The 20,547-nt window shown below is 40.6% G+C and overlaps 2 protein-coding genes across 6 annotated transcripts in view; one reads left to right on the forward strand and one right to left on the reverse strand.

The window, feature by feature from the left end:
• LOC101736094 (uncharacterized) overlaps positions 1 to 16,747 on the forward strand; it is a 41,395-nt gene extending 24,648 nt beyond the window's left edge. For 3 of the 5 annotated variants that reach the window (XM_062673692.1, XM_012690886.4, XM_062673690.1), the window contains 12 exons: positions 551 to 671; positions 1,373 to 1,468; positions 4,441 to 4,575; positions 5,197 to 5,344; positions 5,877 to 5,929; positions 6,613 to 6,700; positions 7,741 to 7,809; positions 8,178 to 8,261; positions 8,498 to 8,658; positions 8,996 to 9,088; positions 15,900 to 16,038; positions 16,496 to 16,747. In XM_062673692.1, the coding sequence (XP_062529676.1) occupies positions 551 to 671; positions 1,373 to 1,468; positions 4,441 to 4,575; positions 5,197 to 5,344; positions 5,877 to 5,929; positions 6,613 to 6,700; positions 7,741 to 7,809; positions 8,178 to 8,261; positions 8,498 to 8,658; positions 8,996 to 9,088; positions 15,900 to 16,038; positions 16,496 to 16,735 (1,427 nt within the window). In that variant the 3' untranslated portion in view covers positions 16,736 to 16,747. Of the gene's footprint in view, positions 1 to 550; positions 672 to 1,372; positions 1,469 to 4,440; positions 4,576 to 5,196; positions 5,345 to 5,876; positions 5,930 to 6,612; positions 6,701 to 7,740; positions 7,810 to 8,177; positions 8,262 to 8,497; positions 8,659 to 8,995; positions 9,089 to 9,405; positions 14,727 to 15,899; positions 16,040 to 16,495 lie in introns of those variants that run through there. The other 2 variants (XR_009975534.1, XR_009975541.1) reach the window with 2 other exon arrangements.
• Positions 16,748 to 17,929: 1,182 nt separating this feature from the next.
• LOC101736228 (LYR motif-containing protein 4) lies at positions 17,930 to 20,476 on the reverse strand. Its single transcript, XM_004926725.4, has 3 exons — positions 20,153 to 20,476; positions 18,994 to 19,114; positions 17,930 to 18,067 (listed from the first exon to the last, which is right to left on the reverse strand). The coding sequence occupies exons 1-3, from the start codon at positions 20,239 to 20,241 to the stop codon at positions 18,011 to 18,013; spliced, it is 267 nt and encodes an 88-aa protein (XP_004926782.1). The 5' UTR covers positions 20,242 to 20,476; the 3' UTR covers positions 17,930 to 18,010.
• Positions 20,477 to 20,547: the final 71 nt, after the last annotated feature.

Consider the following 20,547-nt stretch of genomic DNA (forward strand, 5'->3'; position numbering starts at 1 on the left):
TTTTAGTCAGTCGTATTAGATACAGAAGCGTTCACAACATTTTTTGGGTTTGTGATGCCTACATATTATTATGTGCCCCGGTATTTGCATTTGAATCACACAACAGTCTTGCCCTGTTCAGTGTGCTTAGTGCGAGTTTTTTAACGCTCTCGATAGCGTAAAAGTTAACTCAAATTTGTAGGCAGTTGGAACAGCGCCCTTAGCGGCAAACGTAACCAAACGTTCCAACTCCATACCAAATCGAGTTAACTTTTACGTTACCGAGAGCGTTAAAAAACTCGTTCTAAGCACACAGATTTCATTTCAGATTTGTATTGTAGATAATATGCAATGTTGCATATTGCAATATTGTGGGGCGACGCTCCTGCGATGGCAGTCCTTCGCCTACCGCCACCAAGGTGTCCAATAAATGCCAATAAATGCAATATGTCATTAGTATTTTACTGTTACTAAAGATCCATTCAAACCCGAAATCAGCAGTGTCGCTAAATGTCCCCGGCTGCGGATGTCGTCGGATTTTGAATGATTTCAACCCATTTGATGTCCACAGACTGCACGGACCCGAGGACAATGCAGAAGCACGCCGCGTATTCAGAGTGGGCTGACGCGTACTCTTGCACGAGGCACCGCTGTCAGCCCGGGGGTAGGAACCTCGCTATCTACACGGTCGGGTAAGTTCTGGAACTCAGAGTCTTGACAACTACTTTTAATTTGAAGTCGTCGTGGCCTAAAGGATAAGGCGTCCGGTGCATTCGTATGTAGCGAAGCAACGGTGTTCGAATCCCGCAGGCGGGTACTAATTTTTCTAATGAGATATGTAGGTACTTAACAAATGTTCACTCACGGTCGGCTTTCACGGTGAAGGAATAACATCGTGCAATAAAAATCAAACCCGCAAAATTATAATTTGCGTAATTACTGGTGGTAGGACCTTGTGAGTCCGCACGGGTAGGTACCACCGCCTTGCCTATTTCTGTCGTGAAGCAGTAATGCGTTTAGGCTTGAAGGGTGGGGCAGCCGTTGTATCTATACTTGAGACCTTAGAACTTATATCTCAAGGTGGGTGGCGCATTTACGTTGTGGATGTCTATGGGCTCCAGTAACTACATAACACCAGGTGGGCTGTGAGCTCGTCCATCCATCTAAGCAATAAAAAAATAAAATAAAACCACGGCCAAATTTTTTGCCGAGAAAATATTTCAAAATTTCTTAAGAAAAGTTTATCTGCGAAATAAGTTAAACACAATAAACTCTAAAAAATTAGAAAACCTGCCCCGCAGTTCACTCCAGGTTTGCATTCGGATGATTACATGCGACAAACACTTCAGTTTGATTGTACATAAACATGAAATTGTTTCTCCATCATCCACAGTTGCAAGCGCGTGGAAGCCCCAGAATCGGCGATAGAATGCGAGGAAGTCGTCGAAGATACAAACATGCAGTTCCCTTTTTGCTGCACAAGACTTAGGTACTTAATAGCTTTATTTAAACGAGTAGTCCCGCGGTAGTCGAAATTCGACTATAAATTGAAACTGTAAGTTTGTACACTATTATGATTCTGTTTTCGAAGACTATTATACTTCTATAATCAAAAATTTCGCCCAGACTACACTATAGAAAAATATTAATAAAGACAAACAATATTTAACGTATTCTCAATTTGACCCCAGACGTTAAGAACAAAAGTTTGACAATAAATAAATACACTCGGGTGCAATGAAATCGCACATCTGTAAATTTTTTGAAAAATATTATTTACTTCTTTTTATTTAAAAAAATACATATATTTTTTAACATAAGGTTAAAGGATAGTTCAATACCTATTCAATGATACCACATAAGACATGATAAGTTTACCTGCCTGCTGAAACAAAACGACAACAGCAAACTCCAAAAATTGCTCCCTCAACTCACTGCAGTTTGCAAGCAACTGCAGGTATAAAAAGGCATGTTTTGTGTAAAACGTCATCAGTTGCAAGCCAACGCTTAACCTGATAAGACCTCTAGTGACTCCAATTGCATTTGTCTGAAAAAGATGGATACTACTCCGGAAAAAGCCGCTCAAGTCGTCGCTCTAATTGAAGCGGGCCAGAACCAGAGAGCTGTAGCTCGACAACTGAATATCAGCCGATATTCAGTTCGTCGTGTGTACCAGCGCTATCGGGAGACTGGTGGCTTTGAAAGGCGACGAGGATCTGGTCGAGCAAGAGCTACAACACAGCGCGACAACAGATTTCTTGTAACGACAGCGTTGCGAAATCGTCGTTTGACTGCCGTTGAACTTGCACAGCAGCTTCAACAGGTGCGTGAAGTGGTAGTCAGCAGGTGGACAGTCAGAAGGAGACTTGCCGAAGGTGGTTTGACTGCGCATAGGCCAGCAAATGGCCCTAAATTGACGCCAGCTCACCTCCGGGCTCGTTTTCGATTTGCACAAGAACACGTCAACTGGACAGCCGACCAGTGGAAAGCAGTCCTGTTCTCAAACGAGTCCAGAATGTGTCTTCATGATAATGATGGATGTGGAAGGGTCTACAGAAGGCGCTCAGAGCGATTTTCCCAATGTTGCATCACAGAACGTGTAGCATACGGCGATGGTTCGTGTATGTTCTGGGGAGGTATCTCACTCGAACGAAAAACAGAGCTTGTCTTGTCATAACATGTCGTACCATTTGGCCGTTTAATTGGAAGTAACTTCCTTTTTATGCATGACAATGCAAGACCTCATACCGCTGCGATAGTGAGACAATACTTACAAGAAGTAAATGTACCCGTGATGGAGTGGCCAGCTCGGAGCCCGGACCTTAATCCGATTGAACACTTGTGGGACGAATTAAAAAGAAAAATTAGAGGTCGAAATAGTGCTCCAGCTAATCTCCAGGAGCTACAAAATGCGCTCAAAGAGGAATGGGACGCCATGCCACAAGACTTGATCAGAAACTTGATAGAGTCGATGGGGAATCGGTGTGAAGCTGTAATCCGGGCAAGAGGGGGCAATACTTGTTACAAATAAATGATTCTTCAGTATTTTTTTTGTTTTTTCCCCAAATTTTAAACGGTTTAGTTGAGTAATCATTTTGTAATAAAGATTAAATTGTTGTTGTATTTTATTTTCCTCAAGAAAGTAACCTTATCTCCACTTATATGGTATCATTGAATAGGTATTGAACTAACCTTTAACCCTATGTTAAAAAATATATGTATTTTTTTAAATTAAAAGAAGTAAATAATATTTTTCAAAAAATGTACAGATGTGCGATTTTATTGCACCCGAGTGTAGTATGCATGCGTGTGTGCGTCAAATACATGGTAGTGTGTGTAATGTTTTTTTATTAATTTAATGCATTTTTAGGCATAATTTAAAAAAAAATTTACATTCTGCACTCCTTCTCTATATTCTCTATAAGTGTGGAAAATTTCGTACTCCTCCGTCCGCGCAATTTTCGTAAAAAGGCATACAAAGTTTTTCCTTCACGTATTAATATATAGATTCTTAAAAACTGTCAAACGGTATATTTAGAATTGAACACGAGAATTTTTTATTTGGCTCGTCTCAAAAAATTATTTGACACTTATCGAAACGAAGTAATTCAAGCAGTGCCGTTAGAATCTGCCCTCACGTCCTTACGGTTCCATCAGATCAAATAACCTTTGCATTAGATGCATTCAGCTCTAACACTAGGAGTAGTCTTAGGGACCCCGGTAACCGTACTCGTAGAGCTCGGCAAAGAGTTCGACGTGCATCAGCCCTAATCTAACCTAAACATCAGTCCGCCGAGTTACACGCCGGTTCTTCTCGGCGCGTTGCGATTCTGATCCGTTAGTAGATTCATTCGCGAAACAACTGCTCTTGAGTTGTTAGGTCTCCTATGGAGGCTCTCGGGCAGCTGTTAGCAAATCCCACCCCTCCTGGCTGCAATGGCGGATCCAGGGGGAGGGTCATGGGGGTCATGACCACCCCCTGAGCTGGGTCCAGGACTTAGGTCGACTACTAATAGAATATAATGATTTTATTTATATATTTTGTCACCATACAGGTTTTATGTAACTACATACCTTCAATATTTAATTAATTTAATATAATATAATAACTTTGTATAATGGCAAACGTTTGGGAACGAACGCATCTGAATTTGACTACGTGACCCCCTCCTGGCGCCAAAGCTGGATCCGCCCTTGCCTGGCTGAGCCTTTACTCGCCCACCTGTCCTGGTGAAACTGGAAAGGCCTTCGGGCCACCAGTAATAATTCAATCATAAAAAAAAGAATCTGCCATAACATCTTATTCTGTGCATCGTCTATTTGTTGATCTGTAAATCTTTGTAGTAACCTACAAAGTGACCGACTTGGCTTGACAGACACCAAAAGCGATATACAAGAATATCAATTCCTAGCAACTATTTAAAAATGTAAGACTAATCCTCAAAGTTTGAACACTTTCAGATGTCTTGTAGTTGTGCGGGGTGAAGTGTGGACCAGAGTCCTGGGGCAGCCGTGGGAAACGCTCCCAGCGGCCCCCTGGAGCCACATGTACAAGATGAAGAAACCTCCGCCGGGCGATACCAGTTTCTTGAACAAGTAAAAAGCTTAAACGATTATAAAAATAGACACGATTATTATTATAGTAGAGTAGAGTAGACTATTTTTGTAGATTGAAAGGAATTGACCTAAAACTACAATCTGGTCCAACGTTAAAAAACTCAGTACTCACAATTTATTACATTACTTTTCACACGATCCATCCTTGCCTACCTGGTCTTCCTCAATAAGTGCTCGTTTATCTACGTACTTTCCTACTACTACGACTACGGTCTTTTTTGCCACGTACCATCCGGCTTTGGAATGAGCTCCCCTCCACGGTGTTTCCCGAGCGCTATGACATGTCCTTCTTCAAACAAGGCTTGCGGAGAGTATTAAGCGGTAGGCAGCGGCTTGGCTTTGCCCCTGGCATTGCTGAAGTCCATGGGCGACGGTAACTGCTCACCATCAGGTGGGCCGTATGCTCGGCTGCCTACAAGAGCAATAAAAAAAACTTTTGATGTAACAAAAAGTCAATCCACGACCTAATTTTCAAGTCTATTGTGCTGAGTAAGCGCCATCCGTAGTTCAGTTTGTTTATAATCTCTTGCGGGAGCGTACACCCACAAAATAATGAAGAAGATAAGTTTATTTACTTACAAATAATGTGTGTATCATCAGAGAGACGGAGCAGAAAGGCCCAGTGTATGAACTATCAGAGCAGGACGCCCCGAAACACGAGCAAGTTCTGAGATCTGAAAAGAGAACCACCGAGGATCCGAACTGCAAGGAAGCAGTGCTCAGATCCGCTCCCACGCCGGATATCGTGGTAAACACAAATATCATGTTTTTTTCCTTTTATTGCTTAGGTGGGTGTGCGAGCTCACAGCCCACCTGGTGTTAAGTGGTTACTGGAGCCCATAGACAACGTAAATGCGCCACCCACCTTGAGATATAAGTTCTAAAGTCTCAAGTATAGTTACAACGGCTGCCCCGCCCTTCAAACCGAAACGCATTACTACTTCACGGCGGAAATAGGCAGGGTGGTGGTACCTACCCGCGCGGACTCTCAAGAGGTCTTACCACCAGTACGTATCCTAGGTATTTCATGCTCATACTCTGCATAATATAAATATTTCTGTAAATATCCAAGGTTAGGTTTTACAGCACACACAGATGACGGTTCGCCCTCATGTCTGCGTCTGAGTGGTAATGTTCACGTTGTGGTGTCTATGAGCTCCGATGACCACTGAACCCCAGGTGGCTCGTTCTACGAAGTTAATGAAAAAAGCCATCTTGTTTTATTTTCAATGAAAGTGCAGGAATGGATAGGTACTACTTATTAAATTAATCCATTGCAGATAGCACTATCTACGAACAACGATGAGAAGGAACCGAAAAGGGATATTGAAAGGTAAAATACGCTTACAATTACGTTTTTACAATCCAGGTCCAGTTTTAAGTACCAAGCCAAAGGGTGTTGATACAGAATTCCCTATCAAGAACTGATTATAAAGGTGAATGGTAATTATTCGTGCATTGTTGAAATTAGTTTTTGATTTTTGTTGACTCATTGCTGTGCAGGTTTTTTCGGTCAAGAATGACGCACAGATTACAATGTAAATGATTTTATTTAACCAACGGCGGATCCAGGGGGGGGGTCATGGGGTCATGACCCCCCCCCCCTGAGCTAGTTCCAGGACTTGAACTAACTTGGACTAATTGAAGAACATCATGATTTATTTATTATCTATTGTTATCAAAATTAAATTATAAGTTCTTAACTTGCCCACGACTATGTGACCCCCTCCTGGCGCCAAAGCTGGATCCGCCCTTGTATTTAACAGGCTTCGATCCTTGTATTGATCTGTGCAGGGTGGCTGGCAGGAACTGAATGAGAGAAGCCGAGGATCGTGCTCAGTGGCGAACAATTGGAGAGGCCTATGTCCAGCAGTGAATTGCTATAGGATGATGATGATGATGATGATGATGATGCTTGTCGTGTGCTCCAGAAGCACAGTAGCAGCCAGTGTGCAGGAGTGGAGTGAACTTCGTGAAGCGATTTGGTTATAAATGTTGTACATATTATCATTCCAGGCGAAAACGCGTCCATGAGATTCCTGACGAAGAGAGAAACGAACCAGAAAATCAAGACGTCGAAGAATTACCAGCTTCCACAGATAAGGTTAGTATTAATCGACGCAGTCACATACATAGCTTTGTAGGTCCAAATTTGAACAGAGCTTTAGCCAATTAGCTGTTATATGCCGAGGTCAAAGGACGTGATATCTCATCATCGTAGCCGTACTACGTGGCGCTGTATTAAGTAAATCACACTTGTGAAATAAACTATAATATTATTATGATGGATGGGATGCATAGTTCTATGAATTTCTAGTGCAATTCTTGCAATTTCAGTTTTATTGATTCCTATATAATTGTAATGAAAATCTAATTTCTGAACCATCGTTATATTTTACAACAGACCAAGGTCAGGGTGCATTTTGGGAAGATAGTGTATTTCTTACTAGGAATGAGGGGGAAGAGGTCGACCGAAGAAGACATGGATGGAGTGTGTGAATGACGATATGAGAGAGAGAGAGAGAGAGAGTATTAAGATGACGGCTGATAGAGGAGAATGGAATAGAAAAATTCGCTGTGCCGACCCCACTAGGATAAGGTAGAGGAAAAGAAGAGTATATTTCTTACAATATAATACAAACCCGGGGATGTGGGAGGTCAATAATACATGTTTATTTTGTGAAGTGTCCGCACTCTGTCTCTGTGACCGTAGCGTATTAACAAATATTCGTAGGGTCGTATCTAATTCGTAATTCGTTCTGTCTTTACATTGAGGTATTGCTTTTTGGCGCTGTAGTAGTTTAACACATCAGATTTCTTCAACTAGCTGATAGATCGATTCAGTAGTTAGTCCAAAATCAATTACTTTTTATTGAAGTAGTAGTTTATAAAGGTTTTCGAACAGTCTTAACTTCATCATCGATTCAAAAGACAGTTTCACCATTTCGGAGAATGGTTACATAAAAAATTTAAGGGGTGTTGTTTTGAAATTAAAAAATACATGTTACAAATAAAATTTTATAACATAGCAGTAGGTACATTCCTATCTTTGCGTATAGATATCGCAACACCGACGTGGTCCAACAACAATGAACTAGCGGTTTCAGATTCGCTAAATTTTTCTCATATTTGGCATTATTTTAGCCTCTCGGGAATTCGGATGAAGCTTACAACAGCAACACAGATGCAATGACAAAAAAACCTAAAACAAAAGTAAGTTTGCTTAATGCGGTAGACTTTCAGACGAAAGCTCGGGTCGTCGGGAAACCGACCAGTGTGCTTATTGCGAGTTTTTTAACGTTCTCGATAGCGTAAAAGTTAACTCAAATTTGTATGGAATTGGATCATTTGCCTGTGTTGGTCGCTAGGGGTACTGTTCCAACTGCATACAAAATTAGTTAACTTTTACGCTATCGAGAACGTTAAAAAACTCTCACTAAGCACACAGTATCCGGGACATCGATTCCATAACGAAACTTCTCCTAGTTGCCTTTACAGAAACTAAGAACCTGTCAGCGATAATGTCATATAGTATATCGGAACAAGAGCCCTTATATTTCAAACCTTTCTTAAATTTTCAGATTCAGAACCAGGTAACCTGGACAGAGATACCTCCCAATCAGTGGACGGAGCGCGATCCCTCGATGGACGCAGAGAATGTCAAGGTTTGGGAGCTTATATTATGCCGTAAAAGAACTTGTGAATTTATTTCGTGAAACATCCAAGAAGACATTTCCTCTTTTTTTTCCTATGCTGATATCCTTGAGAGGCTATTTCAGCTTCACCCTAATGTTTGTAGGTGAGCTCACGGGGCTCAAACCGGAGAGTTGCTAACACTGACCCTAGCAAGAGCAGTGCTTCGCAGATTTTCGCAGAGAATTATCTTCTGGAAACATTTCAGGATGTGCAAGAGGAGAAAAAAGAGGTGAAATCATCGAACCTCCAAGCGTTAGTAGACGCTATCGGTACTAGAATGAGAGATATTGAGACTGTAGTGCAGAAGATGAGCCAGAAGGTACAGCAGGTCAAGCCCGAAGACGCAGTGGCCAGCTCAGAGAAGAGGTAAGGCTTGTATTTAGTTTACAAAATGAATTTAGCGTTTCTATCAATGATCGGAATTCGACCATGACTGACATATCAAGATATTGATCCTCCTTTTGTTTCTTTATTTATATTGTCTCCTTTGTTTTGTTCTTAAATTTTTTTATCGGCTGGAAAAAAGCTAACTCTACCGCGCTGCATGGAAGCAGTTCCAAGAAATTGTTGTGTAAGAGCAACCGATTGACGGCGTATCAAGCTGGTTCTGATCCAGCGGGGTATTCCGGGACACCAGTGGCACCGCCTGGTGTTGTCTCTCAGGTTTATGTTTTATCATGGCTGTTAGACGATATTGTTTCAGGTCTGACGAAGGAAAGCGTCACGAAAGAAAAGAGCACGAAAAAAATTACGATGAACTGAAAAAGCCAAGCCCTGATGGAGACCACTATAAAAGGTAATGCACCAGATAAATTACATTCCGCGCGGGTGGGTACCACCACCCTGCCCATTTCTGCCGTGAAGCAGTAATGCGTTTCGGTTTGAAGGGTGGGGCAGCCGTTGTAACTATACTTGAGACCTTGGAACTTGTGTCTCAAGGTGGGTGGCGCATTTACGTTGTGGATGTCTATGGGCTCCAGTAACCTCTTAACACCAGGTGGGCTGTGAACTCGTCCACTCATCTAAGCAATAAATAAAAAAAACCTGGAAATTATTTTTCCAAAAGCGTTTTGAGTGACATGGCTTTCTAGCTTGTTCCATGCCGCTCCGAAAGCACAACGCTGTGAGTCTATAAGCGTCACTTGTGCCTTTGTGGGTGAGAGGAAATGTCAACACTGTTTTAGCACTTCATAAATATTTATTTGGCGACCACATTACACACATACATACAAGTATACACGCGCAGCCTTCCGGCGACAAGTTCTATGATTGACTATGGCTTTCATGGCTTTGTAGGTGTGTGTGTGTAGGAACACATTTAGCAGCGTATGCAGTTTTGTGCATCGCATGCATTTGGTCAGTCGTACATAGCCCACCCGACACGGCAGACACTGGTGAATATACGGAGTAAAAATTACAATCAACTTGTTTCATTAGTAAAGGGCAGTTTACTCTTTACTCTTGCTAAAGCAATCGTACAGTGGTGACCCCGAGGATTCGAACTTTATTTATACCGTGCCTTTTGTGTACTGTGAAAGTGTTTTTTGGGACTTGGACCGGTACGACCCACTACTGCGATTTCCTGCACCATGGCGCAGGCCGACGCAGACGATTTCAAGCAAACCATGGCTCCGGAAGCTGCTCTCCAACTGTCAAGCATTACCATATCATCACGCATACCAGAGTTTTGGATGGACCAACCACGCCTTTGGTTTATCCAGATTGAGGCTATCCTGTGCCCGCAGAAGCTAGGCGACGAGCAAAAATACAACTTGGTAATCGCGAAATTAAGCAAGGAGGCCATAGCCTAAGTTACCGATTTTTTGGCCAAACCACCGGAGAAAAATAGGTATAATGCTCTGAAAGAGAAATTACTTCAAGTTTTTGAAGAGTCAGAGGCCCGAAAACGATACAAGCTGATTGGTGAGATGGAGCTTGGTGACCAGCGCCCATCCCAGCTGCTGACGAAGATGACTGACCTGGCACGGGGGAAGGTGAGCGAGGACACTCTATCTTTGCTGTGGAAAAGGCATCTCCCGATGTCAGTACGCGCAGTCCTCACCGTATCTGAGACCAGCGATTTGGCACAGCTCGCCAAACTCGCCGACAAAGTGCTGGAAAACATCCAGCCTTCTCAGAGGTTGGTGCCGCAGAAAAAGGTGAGTCTACTACATCTATTTTGGCGGAGATCGCGAAAATAAATTCACGCCTTGACAACATGACTGTTTCTACTTCGGGACCCAGGCGTAATTTCAATCGTAACAACGAGAGGTTCCGGGGAAGGTCACGATCCCGGCCGGGTGCGAACGCGAAACGTACCCAACGCAGCCCGGATTGGCTTTGCTATTACCACTACAGATATCGTACTAAAGCCAACAAGTGTGTTCAGCCCTGTAGCTGGAAGGACACCACGGAAAACTGGTGGAGGTGCAGCCCGCGGCGGATGGCTGTACGAGTCTTCTTACCAACAACCGCCTTACAGTTACTGATTCTACGACAGGATTACGTTTTCTGATTGATACTGGTGCTAGTGTGTCCGTAATTCCGTATAACAGCAGGTTAGTGAAAAAGTGCGATTCTAAAGTGTGCGACTATACGCTATACGCCGCAAACGGTTCAGAAATTAAGACTTATGGTTTTAAAACTATTGTGTTAGATTTAAATTTAAGACGTAATTATCATTGGACATTTATAATAGCCGATGTCAAACAGCCTATTTTAGGAGCAGATTTCATAAAATATCACAGACTTTTAGTGGATTTATCTGGTCATAGATTAATTGATCGACAAACTAACATCGGTAGCCACTGTTGTAAATTGGAATGAGCCCTCGTTGAGAACTATCGATTCTAATCATCCATATGAACAATTATTGTCTAAATACCCAGATATTTGCAAACCGATTAATTGTAAAGACGTACCTAAACATTCAGTTATGCATTTTATCGAGACAAGCGGCCGGCCGGTGTCAGCGCGCTCAAGGCCGCTCCCGCCCGACCGATATAAGAAAGTCAAGGCTGAGTTCACACTCATGCAGGAAACGGGCATATGTCGTCCATCTAATGGAGCATTGTCTAGTCCCTTGCATGTTGTGCCTAAAAAAGACGGCCAATTAAGACCTTGTGGCGACTATAGAGCCTTGAACGCCATAACTAAACCTGACTTGTATCCTATCCCAAGGATACAAGACTTTACATATGTCTTACCTAATAAAACTATTTTCTCTAGATTGGACGTCTGCAGAGCTTATCACAACATTCCTGTAAACCCCGACGACATAGAGAAGACGGCAATTATCACGCCGTTCGGTCTATATGAATTTCCGCGAATGAGTTTTGGTCTTAGAAATGCAGCCCAAACCTTTCAACGATTCATGAACAACTCGGTGTTGCAGGGAATACAAGCTGTGAGCTCTGACGGTGATATTATTGAAGGTTCTGATTTTCTATATTGTTATTTAGATGACGTAATTGTCGCTAGTCTAAATATGAATGAGCATAAGTCGCAATTGGACGCGATTTTTAAACGTTTTGACGAATTCGGCATAACCATTTATTTGAGTAAATGTGTTTTCGGTCAACAGAAAATTGAATTCTTGGGATATCAAGTGTCCAGCGACGGTGTGCTACCTTTGGGGGACAAGGTCAAGGCGATAGTCGATTTCCCTCGCCCAGAAACTGTTGACAAGTTGAGGCAATTTTTAGGGATGCTGAATTTCTATAGAGCTCACTTACCAAAAGCGGCCCAGCGGCAGGCAGAGCTCAATAAATTTTTAAAAGGCGCCAAGAAAAAGGATAAGTCGAAGATTCTATGTGACGAAAAATCGGATAATGCGTTTTTACAGTGTAAACGCAACTTACAAGAGGCAGCGTTGTTAACTTATCCAAGTGAAAACGCTCCCTCATGTCTCATGGCGGACGCGTCTAATGATTGCGTAGGCGCGGTTTTACAAACTGAAGTCCGAGGTTCTTGGAGACCCTTAGGATACTTTTCTAGACGTATGACGGATACGGAGCGTAAGTATAGTGCTTACGATCGGGAACTGTTAGCTATTTACCTCAGCATACAGCATTTTAGGTATATGCTTGAAGGACGTACTTTTACAGTGCTAACAGATCATAAGCCGTTAACTCATGCGTTTAGTCAAAAACCTAGCGCGAAAGATACCCCACGACGTACTCGACAGCTCATGTTTATCAGTGAGTTCACAACTGATATTCGATATGTGAACGGTTCCGAGAACGTAGTTGCGGACTGCTTATCGCGCATAGAGACAGTAACGTGTCCCACAAACATCGACTACCAAGAATTATTCCAAGCGCAAAATGCTGACGGCGAATTGTCGGAATTGTTAGTCACCGGACACGAACTTTAATTTTAATATTAAAAAAGTTTCATTACCTGATTCTAATCAAACCATTTATTGCGACGTGTCAACTAGCCGTATTCGACACTATTTGCCTGAGAGTTTTAGACGAAAGGCATTCCAGATGTTGCACAATCTAAGCCATCCAGGTATAAGGTCGACCCGGAAGTTAGTTAGCGAAAGATTTTATTGGCCGAATATGAACAAGGACGTAGGTCTCTGGGCCAAAACCTGTGTTCATTGCCAAAAGGTTAAGGTCACGAGACACACCATATCGCGATTCGGCGAATTTCAGCGGGCAGATCGATTTGAACATGTTCACTTAGATCTAGTCGGCCCACTGCCGACGTCACAAGAAGGTTATAGATACTTGTTGACGTTAATCGACCGAACCACACGGTGGCCTGAGGCTTTCCCGCTAAAGGATATTTCTGCTAACACCGTAGCTAAAGCGTTTTATGAAGGTTGGATAGTGCGTTTTGGATGTCCCGTTAGGTTAACTAGTGACCAAGGTACCCAATTCGAGAGTCATCTCTTCAACTCACTTCTAAAGTACTTGGGTGTAGCGAAGAGTAGAACCACACCATACCACCCACAGTGCAATGGTATCGTCGAGCGTTGACATCGTTCTCTCAAAACATCTTTGCGAGCGAGGCTCGAATGCACGGGCAGTACGTCGATTGATCAGATACCTACGGTCCTACTCGGGCTACGCGCTGTTGCACGTAGCGACACAGGTGTCAGCGCAACACAAATGGTTTATGGCGATAATATCAGGTTACCAGGAGAGTTTTGTGCTAACACAAAACAACAATGTAATAATGACGCAGAGTTAATTCGGAAAATTAGAGAATCTATTCATAAAATTCGTCCTGTTTCAATTAAAAACAGAGATCAAAAATCTATTTTTGTACACCCTGATTTGAATACGTGTAAATTCATTTTTGTACGAAATGAGGTTGAACGTTCATCTCTCGAACCATCTTATTCAGGACCTTATAAAATTTTACAGCGAACTTCTAAGGTTTTTAAAATTCAGTTACCACATAGAGAAACGCGTGTGTCGATAGATAGATTAAAACCGGCATATATTCTCAACGAGGAGGACGTTCTAACATCGTCTTTATGTCCGCCCATTACGGACGATATTGTTTTGCCTTTTAATGTATCAGTGCCCAAACAATGTATTGTCGTTCCAACTCCTACATACTCACGTAGCGGTAGGCAAATACGAAAACCGGTGCGATTTGTTAATTGAGGTTGAGCAATTTCATGATGCGACAAAATAATTATTTTGAATTTATTATTTGGAACGTGACGTCGACAGCTATTTACATATATTACTTTTATGCATATTGTACTTCTTGCACATTATTTGTCCAGTTTCGTTTAAATTTTATGTACGATAACATCTACACCTGATACCCCAAAATGGGAAACTATTATTGTTAAAGAAGAGGACAAATCGTTGACGATAAATAAGGAGACAGTAGACAGATAACCTACAGAATCTGCAGTATTTATCTATTGGCCTTGGAGTAATCGTAGGAGTCCTAATACTCGCTGGTTTATACCTCCTGTTTACGCGCTGTCGCAAGGGTGCACAGAATTATATTTGGAAACAAATGAGGTTCTGGGATGTACAGCTCGGACAAGGCCGTCCGTCAGCTGCCACCATCCAGTTGCGTGAAGTCGCGCCTAAATCTCAACCTCAGGAAGCAAGAAGTACCGCTTTCGTGTAACCGCGTTCGTTTCATGTAATAACCAACGTACGTAATTTGTGTAAAATGTACGTATAGGTTAAAATTTTTTTTTTTATGTTATGTTTAAATTTTTATCCTGTTAATTTATATTCTTTTGTCATGTTTATTGTTTAACGAAATGTCTGCAATTTTAGAAATTAGTTGAAGCATGTAAATGTATTTTTTTTTTTTAAATGTATGTATTTAAAAAACGGAGGGGCTTATGTAGGGACACATTTAGCAGCGTATGCAGTTTTGTGCATCGCCTGCATTTGGTCAGTCGTACATAGCCCACCCGACACGGCAGACACTGGTGAATATACGGAGTAAAAATTACAATCAACTTGTTTCATTAGTAAAGGGCAGTTTACTCTTTACTCTTGCTAAAGCAACCGTACAGAACACACGTTGTGAGCACGCATTGAGCAAGCTCCGTTGGGCTACTCAACTTTTGTGCTTATTGCGAGCTTTTTAACGTTCTCGATAGCGTAAAAGTTAGCTCATACTTAATACCGGTCACTCACATTCGCACGACGACGACATTTGCAAATGATTATGCAAAGTTTTCGCTGCATTCGCGGTTTTCCAAGCTGTGTCGGTTTTTTAACGGACATCAAAGCGCGCGAACCGCGATCCTTCGCGTAGTCTCCCACACATTCGTGTGACCAGTTGCGCCCACAATTGCAAAGGCAACGGACGTTTCGCCATTTTAATAGATCGTGACGTCTACTGTGTAGCGTACCTTCATCGTGGATTGGAACAACACCAAGGTGATGGAGTTCATTGAACTCCTGCAAAATAAATCGACCATAAATAGGACCCTCAAAAGAAATCCCATAAAAACAGAATGGCCGTTAATGACGCCTGAGAAATAATTAAAAACTCTTTTTCTCTTCAATGTTCTATTGACAAATAAAAAAAAGTAGAGAAATTCGTGAGACATTCGTAAAAAAGTGTAGAAGGAAGCACAAACGGGTTCGCAAATTGTGTACCGAACCCATTTGCACAGCCGAAGCTTGCAAATGAATGTATGACGGCCCTTCACATGCGCGCAAACATTTGTACAATTTAGGAATGTTTGTGCGCATGTGAGTGGCCGGCATAAGTGTGGAATGGGATCGTTTGCATACGTTTGCCGCTAGGGGCGCTGTTCCAACTGCATACCAAATTGGGCTAACTTTTACGCTATCGAGAACGTTAAAAAACTCGCACTAAGCACACTGAACATTACAACAAAACATTAGTTATCAAATAAATTGAGCCGCCAGTTTGAAAACAGTTTTATTCTAGTCTAACGGTATATTCAATTTAGTCTGTGAACGACGATACCCGCTTAAAACCAAATAGTTCCTAACATCATCTGTTCGTCTGCTGTGACTGTGTGTGTTAAACTCACAACGATACACATAGATTCGAACAATACCCGGTGGACACCTGTATGCTTAGTGCTTAGTACTGTTCATCTTGTGATTGATACTGAAGACCTGTATTACTTTCAGGTTTGTAGTCAGCTCTCACAGCAAGTACTTGCATAGTGCTGATGGAGTCACAGAGAAGCCCTTGTATATTGAGGACAATACGAATGGGTACTACAGTGATGCGAGCAACAGCGTTATCAGAAGGGTAAATGTGCCAAAGGTGAGTCCTATAATTTTTATGACTACGTGAAAGTCTCCGTCTTGATAATACGCTGACTCGAAATGGAACGTAGTAGTATGATGCTCATCTGTTCCTCTATACCTCATAATTTAAAAAAAATTCACTGTAATTTGTTTTACACCTGACGTAAGGAAGTAGTGGAGCACTCCAGTGATGAGCTTGCAACGTCTTGGTTAAGAGTCTCGTATAATAGGCACTGGGTTACAAGGCTTTCACTTAATACACGATTATCTGTGTCGAAACATCCATTGAAAATGTTCCTCGTATCCAATAGGTTTCTGTGACCTTCTAAATAAATAAATAAAAATATTTTTCAAGTAGCTTTACTGGCTCTCGTAAAATACAGTCTCACCGAGAGCTGGCAAGAAACTCAGGACTTCGACAGATCAAGGTATCAATATCAAACATGCTTAACTAAATAGTGTTCATTTTCTAGGAGCCCTCTCCTACCTATATGGCCCCGGTGGAAACACGCAGAAAATCTATCCATCCGGTTCCGGAAAACTCCGAAGAAGTCGGGAAGAAGCGCAAGAAACACTCGCACAAAAAGAAGGGGAAAGGTAAAAGCCACAAGAAGCACCGGAAAGACGAAAAGAGACGAAGATATAACAGAATTTCCTCTGAAGTTGATAAGAATGTTGTTTCATTAGAAGACAATAGTGCTAATAAAAAATAAATACGGACTTCATTTAGTCAACCTTTATTTTAAACTTAGTTCAATCTCAGAAAAGATATAATTAATTTACGAACGCAATAGCTAAGACCCAGTGGTTTTTCAAAAACCGTGGGTCGAGATAATCAGTAGTAAGTCGCAGGCTCGCTTGCAAAATGACGCCAAGTATGGTAAAAACTAAAAAATGGTAATAAAAATAGCTATAATAAAATCCTCAAATATCTTCGGACGTAGGGTCACAAAGTTTTTTTTTATAGCTTAGATGAGTGGGCGAGCTCACAGCCCACCTGGTGTTAAGTGGTTATTGGAGCCCATAGACATCTAGAACGTATATGCGCCACCCACCTTGAGGTGTAAGTTCTAAGGTCTCAAGTATAGTTACAACGACTGCCCCGCCCTTCAAACCGAAACGCATCACTGCTTCACGGCAGAAATAGGCAGGGCAGTGGTACGAACCCGTGCGGAATCACAAGTTTACCATGAGATATACGCAAATCATAATTTTGCGGGTTTGATTTTTACTACACAATGGTATTCCTTCACCGTGCAAGTCGATCGTGAACATTTGTCAAGTACGTATTTCATTAGAAAAATTGGTACCCGCCTGCGGGATTCGAACACCGGTACTATCGCTCAACACGAATGCACCCAGACGTCTTATCCATTAGGCCACGACGACGACATCTTATGTATTCGTAGAGTATGTAAATAAAAAACTAACACACGCGACTAATTAAAATTCTGTAAATAGTAAAGTTGATTCTTCAATAGTTTCTCAATTGTTGTTGTACTACTTAATGACTGTCCCACCCTTCAAACCGCAACACATGGTTGCTTCAATTCAGAAATAGGCAATGTGGAACTGACGTTACTCCTTATCATCAGTAAATGCCATTACTGGCCATTCTCTGCTAAACTCTTTAGTACCTTATATACGGACCTCGGAAAGAGTCTAATTTATAATAACTGCAAGTCAACATCAGCACACAGCCTATTTCCAGTATTTCCAAAAAAGTTAGATTATCATCTTTAATTATCACACCTTCTCCCATTCGATTAGGTTAAATTATTTTATGATGCATACCTGTGTATATGCATACCACATATACATTTAATTGTACTTTTAGTAACAAAACCAATTATAATTATTTAAATGAAAGTTCTGAGACCCCTACAGATTTAATTTGAATAAAAAACTCTGCATTATACTATTTATTAGTCAAATGTACATTATACATTACAGATGTTTCATAATAATATACAATTATAAACATGAAGCTACCGCAGATTTTCGATAACAAGTTTTTCTGTTTTATACATATTTCCAATGGCTGCCTGTAAAACAAGATGATTTCATATATGAATTAATCACAATAGTTTAACCTTTTAGTGCAGTTAGATCAGAGGTGGGGTGTAGTGGTAGTTTTCCAATTACAGAGCATAATGCGACTCAGTGACGCACAATGCCAAATTATGCTGAAGCTTAATTGGAACGTGAATTAGTTTTGAAATGCATCAGCAGAGTGCGCTAAGTTAGCACAGTCTTAATTAACATTGATTATTTCTAAGAAACTACGACGAAACGAAAGCCTTACAATTTTTTTCAACATTAAATAATATTACTAACGATAATATAAACAAAATTTCGATCAATGCCAACTTAAAGAAAAAACACTTGTCAATTTTCTGTCACTGAGTCGGTATCGATTGCGAGTATCACGCGAGAGCAGTACTTTTGAGAGTGCTCAATTGTGCTTCGAGTTGCTGCAGTTGGAACATTCAACGTTGAGCATTATGCCGCATAATGAGCTCTTGTGCTGTAATTGGAAAACTACCAGAGTGAGCCTGAATAGATTGGTACCATAATCTCTCCCAGCTCTCTCAGCTCAGCTCGGCAACCACATTTTCTTATTTGAATGAGAAAAAGATCAGTTGTTTAATATTTTGATCAAATCAACATTTCAAACCCATCACAGTAGGGATGAAGTATACTTTATTTTCATTAATAGAAATTTTAGAAAATTGGTTCTCCTTTCCTGCTCCTGAAGACCAACACTGCAAAATGCACTGCAATAAGACTAAGGACAAATTGTAAAAAGCAAAAGGTGGCAGATTTCCCATTGTAATGTTTATAGACTACCGTTACCACTTAACTGATGTGATATAAAGGAAACCAAGATATAAATATAATACTTTTCTAAATAAAATATAAGCTAATTATCACATGTGTTTGATAACATAAATGAAACATATTCACACACCTGTCTCCTGATAACATTTAAATTTTCTTTTCCAAATTCAAACTCTTTCTTCACAATCTTAACATCAGACACATTTTTATTATCTTTAAAAGCATCTCGAATTCTTCTTAGTGCGTATGCTCTGAAAGGATGAATGGTTAAAATTTAGCATTTTTTGATAAATTGTTGATTAATTAATTCATAATTTATTGAGGCTTTGAAAATCTCGTTCATTTTAATTACTGTAACTCTGATGCTGTAGTTATTAATTGAGGCTGATTTTTTTATTTAATTATCTAATTAAGTTTGCTTAAAATGTGTCTTGTCCGCCTAAAAAACTAAAATAACAATTTAAATGCATGAAAATGATAATCATTTATAGCATCATCATCAGTCTACATAATTTTACTGGACATAGGCCATCCTCAAGCTTCACCACAGTGACTGATCCTAAGCTGTTCAAATCTGACAGATTCTCACAACTTCAACATACTGTGGGTCTACCTTCTGGAAGGATTACTTGTACTACAGATTTTGGTGTAGAGTTGCAATAGTGACCATTTTTTCTATGAGCTATATGCCCCTCACAGTGCTAATTTAAACTCGTTGATTACTTATCATAATGAGTAATTAATATTAATGAAGTGCATTAATATCACATTCATCATTCCATTTACCTGACTCATTTCAATTATTATCCAAATAATTGATTCCAAACAAGCTTGATAATTTTTGATTGCGTTGAAATTCATTTTTTTCGCTTTTTTTTTATAGCAAGGGTGGACGAGCTCACAGCCCACCTGGTGTTAAGTGGTTACCGGAGCACATAGACATCAACAATGTAAAGGCCGCCACCCACCTTGAGATATAAAGTCTAAGGTCTCAGTATAGTTACAATGGCTGCCCCAGCCCCTTCAAACCGAAACGCATTACTGATTCATGGCAGAAATAGGCGGAGTGGTGGTACCTACCCGTGCGGACTCTGAAGACGTCCTACCACCAGTAAATACATTTACTTAAGCCTAATAGAATTTGGTAGCCACATATCATGACAAAATTAAAAATGTATTGACTTTGTTTGTAATTTAAGAAGGTAACAAAATTATGCTTTTGTGTTCACTAGTAACGTTGGAGTAAATCTTTCATTTGTTTTAGGTTATATAATGGTGCAAAACATTACCTGAAATTATAGTTAGGGAACTTCTGGGATTCTCTGAGAAGCAATTTATAGAGAGATAATATTTGTATTTTAGGTATCGCGCCAGACATTTCGCTTTATTATTCGACAAGCTTATTAAAAACTATAATATATTGATAAAAGGTAATACCCAATGATATTTGTCTTACGAATTGTTATGACCAGTTATGACATTACACTCCAGTTTTTTTATGTAAACAAAAATTAGACGTTCCGTATTACACGGTGTTAAACCTTTATTTGTTATAAAATAAATTTATCGTGCAAAACTTTTGAATTGTGATAATAAATGTAAAAGAAGGTAAATTCGTAAGTTTCGCGTCTGGGTAGAAGTTTCAATTCGACTTTGATTATTAGTCACAATTTACACTAGTAAG

The sequence above is a fragment of the Bombyx mori genome, chromosome 2 (assembly GCF_030269925.1).
Source record: "Bombyx mori chromosome 2, ASM3026992v2".
Classification (NCBI taxonomy): Eukaryota; Metazoa; Arthropoda; class Insecta; order Lepidoptera; family Bombycidae; genus Bombyx; species Bombyx mori.

Excerpts from the sequence above, each read along its gene's own strand:
- LOC101736228 (XM_004926725.4), bottom strand. The coding sequence starts at position 20,241 with ATGTCTGGCGCGATACCTAAAATACAAATATTATCTCTCTATAAATTG. Across the intron at positions 19,115-20,152 it reads TTCCCTAACTATAATTTCAG|AGCATACGCACTAAGAAGAA; the intron begins GTAATGTTTTGC and ends TCATCCTTTCAG. Across the intron at positions 18,068-18,993 it reads TAAATGTTATCAGGAGACAG|GCAGCCATTGGAAATATGTA; the intron begins GTGTGTGAATAT and ends CTTGTTTTACAG.